Here is a 9,043-nt window from a genome sequence, read left to right as displayed (position 1 = left end):
AAGAGCGGAAGAGGGAGATCGCTTAGTCCGGCACAAATAAGTAAAGAGGAGACTTCGGCGGCCAGATCGAGAGAGAGCAGTGAGCCGGGGCCTCGGCTCACAAATGAGGAGAGTTCGCCGAAGGATGGGGGAGTCTTGGGAAGCAGGATAGAGCGAAGCAGGAAAAGGAGTGCCAGCTAGGGCTGGCTCGCGAATGAGAGGGAGAGGAGTCGGGCGTTTGAATTTTGGATTTAGGAAAATAAATCCCCCTCCCCCTAATCTTATATCACTATATGAATATATATATATATATATATATAATATAATATAAGATATTTAAATTTTTCTGATTCACGCACCTTTGCTCGTGCATGAGGTCACATCAAAATGTGTGTCCTCCCTAGCTAAATTCGATGTCCCGGACGCGTCGACACGGTCTGTTTTGTCATTCGGGGTCGCCCGGACGACTTCGTCGACGGTCGGGTCGAAAACGCGTCAAATTCAAATTCCTTTAAAATTATCGCTCGTGATCGATCGTTCTAGTAATTGATTCGAGTTTGATCAATCATGAAGCCTTTTGTGGGTGCTGGTGACGTTAATTTCGATAATTGTGTGCATCGACACTTGAATTGTGGTATTCGTGTATCGTGAGTGTGTGCGGACGACACAGAGTTTCCTAAGGCTTTAGATCCTACGAGTACTCAACTCGAGCTTCGTCACGTTGGTTTTAATCGACTCAACTAAACTTTGAAGATTTAGAACCGACGATATGAAACTGCGAGGAGTCAAGAAGTGACTCGAATTTCTAGTTGGTGCGGGTCCCAGACCAGTCTTCTAAGAGAGTCGGTAGGAAACCTTAAGGCTAGATCCTAGGCTTTAAGAAGAGTAAGAAACCTCACAGAAAATGAGGTCAACAAAGCATTAAACAAATTTAAGTGTTGCTGAGATGAGAATGCTTAGATGGATGAGTGGCTTGACACTTAGAGACAAAATGCAAAATGAATGCATCCGTGATGGGGTTGGTGTAGCTCTAGTGGCGGACAAGATTAGAGAGAGCTGTCTTAGATGGTTTGGTCACATTAAACGCCGACCACCAGATGATTCTGTTAGGAGAGTAGATGTTTTAGATTCAATTTATGGTAAGAAAGACAGAGGTAGACCTAAAAAGACTTGGGCAAATTGTATAAAAAATGATCTTAATCTTTTAGAATTAAATGAAAATATAACACTCAATATGACACGATGGAGAGAAAGGATTCATGTAGCTGATCCCACTTAGTGGGATAAATGCTTCTTGTTGTTTTTGTAATAAATTGTTGAAGTTGAAATTCCCAAGTAGGGAAATTTTTACTTGTGAAGCATACACCAACAATATTTAAGTTGGTTATTTTTTTGAGAAAGATTTCTAAGAGATGATTTCTGAGTAGAAATCTTTACAAAATTGGTGCTAAAGAATGAATACCTAAATTAGGCTAGATTGTCTAGAACAATCCTAGGTGATCGGCCTTGTAAGACAAGCAGTTGGCTCCAAGAGATCAACTGTGTAGGGCATGCTAGGTGACAAGTGACTAAGGTTTATGTGGTGGGATCATTGGAGACATCAGACGCTAGATTTGGCTAGACTGATTGTTGAAGGTAGGGTTATTGTACATGCTTTTGATGATAAACCTAGAGGCGGCAGAGACTAGATCTGTCCTTGGAGGCGGACATGAGTGCATTAAGATCGATTGCTGTAAGTGATGAGATTGCAGTGTTATGCAATGTGTGGTTGACTATTTAGATGAGGGTTTGATGTGGTCGAGGACTAGCGTTACTTGAGGGAGATGAGGTCCATGATATCGTAGGAGTAATAGCGCTACCATAAATGTGATAACTTTAACACAACTTTAATACAAATAGTAATTATCAATATATTGAAAATAATGGCATCATATAAGGCTAAATTCCAGTGATTACAACATCAGATTTGTCTTACCAAGGAATATGCAGTTTTATTCTTAAATACAAATATTTACAACTATAGTAAATAATGCAGATTTTCTAGCCTTAATTAAATAGAATAATATAAGAATTTTGGCCTAAATTTAATTGATAACATCGGTCTAGCATCTCTTTTTTTTTGTTTAAACACTTTGATTTTGTTCCATAATTAAACCCACCTCAGTTACACCGATGCTAGCTCAAAAGGGACGGTTCTGGTCCTCATTATTAGTTTCATACGTCCACCAATTGTTTGCTAAAAGTAGATAATATGCTTCGTCCTCACATTTTTATACAAATTATCTTTTCACACTCTATTCTTTAAGAGCTCTTCTAACAAAGCTCCAAGTGAAGTTTGATTAAGCTAAGCGAGCACCTAGTTGGTACAGTTGTTGAGAAATATTCTAGTATTGCTGCCGGATGCTGCCATGCACTGGAATGTGGGGAAGTTTTGATGTTGGATTTTGTTGGGACTTTGAAAAGAATGTACTTTTATAATGACTTAAAATTTTTAATACCATTTTGAGAAAGATGGATCATTGCAGGGATTAGCTTTTCTTTCTTTCAACTTTGAATTATTCTTTTTTTTATTCCAAAATCTTTCATATTATCGCGCGCGCTCGTGTGTCTATATATATATATATATATATATATATTTGAAAAAGCCCTAGGGCAATTATATTTAAGAGGAAAAGATGCAGATAGGTTATATAATTAAAAGATTGGCCAGAGACTATTAGATGAGCCTCCTGACCAACCTCACGTGCCTAAGAATTCCATTCCGCACGTAGGCGGGATTGAACCCATGTATATATATATATCCCTTTTCTGAATGTTTTTAAGTATATATTTTTTTTATTTACTGTTTGTGCTTACTATTTGTGATACAACAGCCTTGTATTTTGTGTTTTTCTTGTTCATTTCTATTGATATCAAAATGATTTTGCTCAGCATTTATTTTGCATTTTCTTGTTCATCTCTATTGATATGAAATCTCTATTGATATGCAAATGATTTTGCTCAGCATTTCTTTTGCAACACTATAAGAATATCATATATAGTTGCAATTTTTATTTCTTTTGCAGCACTATAAGTCTGCTTTGTTGCTGAATGAAGATGTCCTGCTCATGACTAAGTGTGATCCCTTTTGTTCAGGTTAACTGCCTGGCATTCAATCCATTTAATGAGTGGGTTGTTGCGACGGGTTCAACTGATAAAACTGTTAAGCTTTTTGACCTTCGCAAGATCAGCACTGCACTACATACTTTTGACTGTCACAAGTACGTATCATTACCCCTCCTTATCAAAGGGTTACCATGCATGTGATTAAACATTCCCAACTTTCTTTACATGATAGAGAGGAGGTTTTCCAAGTTGGCTGGAGTCCCAAGAATGAGACGATACTTGCATCTTGTTGCCTGGGTAGGAGGCTTATGGTTTGGGATCTAAGCAGGTAAATGGCTCAAGCTTTTGTTATTTTTTGACATTTTTGTGAGTCAATTTATTTACATTCCGGGCCTTTTCTTAGTACATTTTTTAAAGTTGTTTCAGAATGATTGTGATTATTCCAGATTTTTTTTTGTATGGATGGTTTTATTTTATTTTGTAGTGGTTTGCACTTGCAAATAATTCTACTGGTGCGTTGTTCATGGATGCAAATAAGAGGCGGTTGAATTTTGTAGTACATTAATGCATATATTCTTTTACATGGGGTTTAACTTTTCATTTAAAATAAATTGCATAAAAAATTGGTATTTATGTCATTCAAGACGAGCATCGTTGTTATATTATTTTCTATAATAAGTTTTATGCTAGTGTCCCATTAATTTTAACATTCTTAAAAATTTCAGAACGACATTTTTTTTGTTGCTATATGCTATATTGGCGTATTGATGTTTTTATTTTATTAAAAATTTTAATACATTTTAGGAATGTTCTAGTAGCCTAGTCTACATGAGGGCCTTTAGTCTATCTTCTGGGTACTTATTGAGAATTATTGAATGATTATCAAATGATTATTGTGAATTGGTCTACACTCTCTCTCTCTCTATCTCTCTTCCACTCTTGACACACACATGGTTCTGCGTGTGTTAGATAGGGGGATTGGGACAGGAGCTCGTCCCACGACATCTAGATGGGATTTTCCCCATCCTTTGGTTGTTGTAGCTCATGTGGGCCCTATTTTTTATTATTTGAATTAAATTAGGGTTTTATTAGCTGCTAAGATAAATATGTTGTAGGAACCTGATTTTGAAACGTTTGGTTTTGGTTTTTATGCAATAGAGATTATTTTTCTCTATTTGTATATTGGAATGTTGTATCTTTTGATTTTTCTCTTCTGACATGCTTATAATCTTATTGGATCAAGCTGGTATTCTCTCCCGGATGTCTGAAGGCCTTTCTTCTTCTTCGAACCTACTGCGAGGTGCGGTTTGAAAGTAAAATCCTATTGTTTTTTTGCAACCGGACCAGTATATGCTATTGTTTTCTTGCAACCGAACCACTGCCTAACCAACGGTTGTGCTGAATTTCAGCCGCCAACTTGCCTCCCTTCTCCGTTACCTTTCCCATTATTATCCTAGCACTTCTCTTGATTGATGTCATTTAGTATTAGAGGTCGGTAAACCTTAAATTTACTGGGTCTGTTTTTCCCATGCCTAAACTTAAAATTTTAAAAAGCTAAGTATTCTACATCCACTAAAAATTTATCCCAAAATCTACCACATAAGCTAAACCGTTGGCCAATTTTTTATCCGCATTCTTACATTTGCCAAAACCCCAACTTGAGGAGCAAATCACTATGCCGACAATGGGAAATCCTCAAAGAGGTATTCAAGAGCTTACCATGGAGGATATATAATAGAAAATCCTCCAAGTGTAGCGGAGGCTAGCAACTTTTAAAATGAGGCAAAATTGGAAAGGCACAACGATGACCATCTTAGGGAAGAAGATAATGAAAACCCTTTTCACCAATAAGTTTCAAGCGATGAAGAGCTGATCAGTTTGGCATTGAGTATAGAAGGAGATAGAGTGACTTCGGAGCGAAGATTGATTTTCTAGTTTTAATGGCTATATGAATTTAGGTGAGTTTATTGAGTAGCTCTAGATTGAATTTGAGTACAAGTACGTTACATATGATAGGTAAGCTAAATTAGGCACTATCATATTAATGAAGTGTGTTTCCTTGTTATGGGAGAACTAGAAGCACCTACGTCAGCGTGAGGAAAAGAGTAAAATCACAAAATTTTTCAAGACGAAGGAGATACAACGCAAGTACTTGCCAACGTAATACAAACATGATATGTTATTGAGATTTCATCTATTACAACAGAAAAACTTCTCAGCAGAGAAGCATATGGTTGAGTTTGAGCAATTTATTTTAACATGCGATTAGGTAGAGCCTAAGAGGAACACTATAGTCAAGTATCTTGGAGGGTTGAGACATTTTATTAATTGTAAGGTGCAGTTATAGTCATACTGGATATTACTGGATGTTCCGATTTTAGCCATGAAAATGGAGAGGTATCAAAGTAGTATTAAGTCCACACCATTCTTCTGACAGAGTTCAAATATCGAAATAGGCAGCAAAAACACACTGTCCAGAGGCCCAAGACCCGTTGCTCATGTTGAGAAGCCAACATAAGAGGAAAAATGGACTGACTGGACTAACTCCCAAAAATATTTTTTGTGTTCCTCCTCTTGACAAACACATTTCAAAAAGTTTTCCTTGTCTCCAGCAGTAGCCTCTTCGCTGAAGGCTCCTCTTCTCCGCTTTCAGTAACCATCCGTCCAGCGGTAGGAATTTCTCTCTCTTTGATGATGGTGTTTGTTTGCTTCGAGGCCGGAGGCCGAGAACTGATTGACAAAACTGCCAGAGAGCCGATCGAGGCACCTCCAACCTCTCCCTCTTGTTTGCTTGTTTCCCCCTATTCATTCGCCTCGTCACCAATCACTTCTTCCTCCTTGCCATTATTCAAAGAGAATCTTTGTAGAATAAAGAGATTATGTTGGTCATTTACCCTCTTGGCATAATTTCTTTTTTCTATAAAGATTAACTTGTCAGTTATTTTTTTCTAAAAGAAGACAATAGGATAGAATTAGTAGCTGTACTAGCTCGTACCTATTGAAATCATACCTTGTGTCATTTCTTGGCGTTCCTTCGCCAAGGTCACCTCTTCCTTGTCTTGGGTGACATCCTTAAATTTCAAGTCCTCCTTAGTCATGACCTTGTAGAGGGTGGAGCCAACATCTTGTCTATTAGTGAAGCTTGGAGGTACTTGAGTACATTGAGCTCCTTGCCCATCACCTTGTAGGCACTTTGGATGAGCTCGTACAACGATTTCAGTTTGACCTTTGTAGTGGGGACATGAGCTGACCTCGTCCCAATCAACTAATTTCCCTCGATAGAGGCGAAGCAGAACTTTTGCTTCTAGTCATTCAATTAATTTGTAGCCCTTGGAAGCGGAACTTGTCCCCGAGGAACTGTATGAACCCCTTCTAATCGGGGTGCATGGTGAAAGATAACTAAAAAGCTCAATCGATCATGGGATCTTTATCCACCGCATGAACATCATCAAGGTCATAATAATAGCAATGGAGTTCGACATCACTTGCGCTGGGGGGACAACTCCATAAATTTGAAAGATACTCACCAACTCATCACAGAGAAACGACTAAACCTGAGAAGTAAAAGGTGAATGATGAAATTAATATGTTCAAATAGCGTCTTATCGTTCTATTTATAGAGCCAAAGGCCTTGTAATTTAATTGAGTATTCACATTATGAGCTTGCATTTAATTCCCTTGTTCTAATTTTAATACAACCTCCAAACTCCTAAGATATGAGAATCGGGGAGCTAAATATGTATATGACCAAAAGCAGTACTTGAACTACCAAGGACTAAATAGCTATCGGCTCATCCATCAACCGAAGCTAAACGGGTGGAGGAATCTAGAAGCTGACTACAAAAAAATCAATTTAGAATGTCAAGTGATTGTATGGAAAATAAAAAACTCTTTAGAACGAGTACGACAGACCAAGTATAATAGGCCGAGTACGAAGGATTGAGCATGATAATCACCGGAGACAGAACTTCCTCGTTTAGCAATGAAGTTCTCTAGAAGAGGAATTCTCCAAGATCCAACCTTATTGGGGTTATAACCGTTAATGGCAGCTATATGTGTGTAGATGTCTAGGGATGATTAGACCTAAATGTCATTTTATGAATTTCCCCTATAAATAGGGGGTATTAAATGTAAACAGGGATCTCATTGCGCTCCTGATTTCTGCAGTTTTCCACTTGTAAGAACTAAGGAAAAAGCCGCTTTACTCCATCATTTACATTCTTGTCTTGTCTTAACTCAGTTGCTCAGCTGCTCACCTCTCCCTTTGCTCTCCCTTAATTCTGATAATTGCATCTACATTTCTCTTCTCCATAGAATTGACGAAGAACAAACACCAGAGGATGCAGAAGATGGTCCACCTGAGCTGCTCTTCATCCATGGAGGCCACACCAGTAAGATCTCTGATTTTTCCTGGAACCCTTGTGAGGATTGGGTCATTGCCAGTGTTGCTGAAGACAACATCCTTCAGATATGGCAGATGGCTGAGAATATCTACCATGATGAAGACGATTTACCTGCTGATGACCCTACTAAAGCATCTTAATATAACTTATACATATATAGTATTATTTTTTGTCTGGTTTGTTGTTATGTATTCTTAGTTCATGTTTAGATTAGTTGGGTTTGTTCAGCATGTAGATGAACTGATGAATTAGAACTGCAGCATGTTTTATTATGGTCTTCCCCAGAACTATGATCACTTGCACCTGCAGGATGTGAGCGTATACAAATAGGGGCTGTGAATTTAGGTCTCTCAAAAATCAGTTTGAATTTTGGCTCGGATTGACATCGGATTGAAGTGAATGGGCGCAGGTATGTGATGAAATTTTGGATTGAATTTTTTTCGAGCGGATTTACAGTCATATATAGATGGGCGGCTTGAACTGACTCTAGATCGGCTAGTATTTTTTATTCATAAAAATTATATATATAATGCTGAGTAAAATTGAATATATAATTAGTCATGAGCTAATATAGAGCTGATTTCGAGCTGGTATGGATCCAAGTAACTCAATTTGAGGTGGGTAGCTTAATTTTGAGCCAGATCGTGATCGTTTCAATTTTGCGATGACTCGGCCTAAAATTGTGTATAACAAAGTGTTTGTGTCAATATATATATATATATATTGGAGTTTAGGTGTAATATATGTATATACATACAAATTAAGTGGTATGTACGAACATTTTAATCTTGCGACAGTTATATGTAGATCACCCCGAAAACATTGATATTTATATATTAAACACTTAGATAATTCTTTTGAAATCGAATTGATGTATTTACCTTTGTCATGATCAAACTATTGAGAATTTGATAAAAATGAAAAATATGAGTTGGAATTTTACTTTAAATTCTATTTACATAGGCAACACTCAATTTTAAGTATTTACATGAAGAACACTCAAATCTTTAATTTCACATAAAAATATTGTGCTCACCTATTTTCTAAAAGTGAAATATATAATTTCATGTATATATGTTTATATTACTAAATTATTATATATGTAATTATAAAAGTTTAGATGTTCGATATGATACGAGTTTTAAGGTATATGATATGCCACAAACAAATTTTTTTCATCCAGCACGAATCACGAGGTGATTTTTTAAGCAAGAAACATTCAAATTTTGATTAACATTCATCCAGAGCTCTGATTTCAGTAAACTTATAATCAAATTAATCAACTCAATGAGACGAATCCAATGATATCAAAGTTAGTTCAATTCATGTCGACTCAAGCCCAGATTAAGTCATTAAACTATTCTTAGAAAATTTTTGGACACATTTGGAAGATCAAAATAGATGCCAAATCTAGCAAGATTATAGTCGAATCGAGTGTCTAGACAAGACGAATCCAACGAGTCCAAAATCACTCAATTCTGACAACATTAAGACGCTAAAATGTTCATTAATTGTCATTTTATTAAGGGAAGCTCTCCGGATCGTCCGATCAAAAT

General features: G+C 36.9%; 1 protein-coding gene across 1 annotated transcript in view; it reads left to right on the top strand.

Annotated features, from left to right (window-relative positions):
- Positions 1-7,870, top strand: part of LOC110019281 (WD-40 repeat-containing protein MSI1) — a gene marked incomplete at its 5' end in the record, with an annotated part of 15,582 nt that extends 7,712 nt beyond the window's left edge. Inside the window, 3 exon segments of the mRNA XM_020716897.1 lie at positions 3,115-3,239; positions 3,317-3,412; positions 7,399-7,870. Coding sequence (XP_020572556.1) covers positions 3,115-3,239; positions 3,317-3,412; positions 7,399-7,627 — 450 coding nt within the window.
- Between the last annotated feature and the right edge of the window lie 1,173 nt (positions 7,871-9,043).

Source organism: Phalaenopsis equestris, unplaced genomic scaffold, assembly GCF_001263595.1.
Source record: "Phalaenopsis equestris unplaced genomic scaffold, ASM126359v1 Scaffold000054, whole genome shotgun sequence".
Taxonomy (NCBI): Eukaryota; Viridiplantae; Streptophyta; class Magnoliopsida; order Asparagales; family Orchidaceae; genus Phalaenopsis; species Phalaenopsis equestris.
The sequence above is the reverse complement of the archived record's forward strand: the minus strand, read 5'-3'. Positions and strand labels throughout refer to the sequence as shown.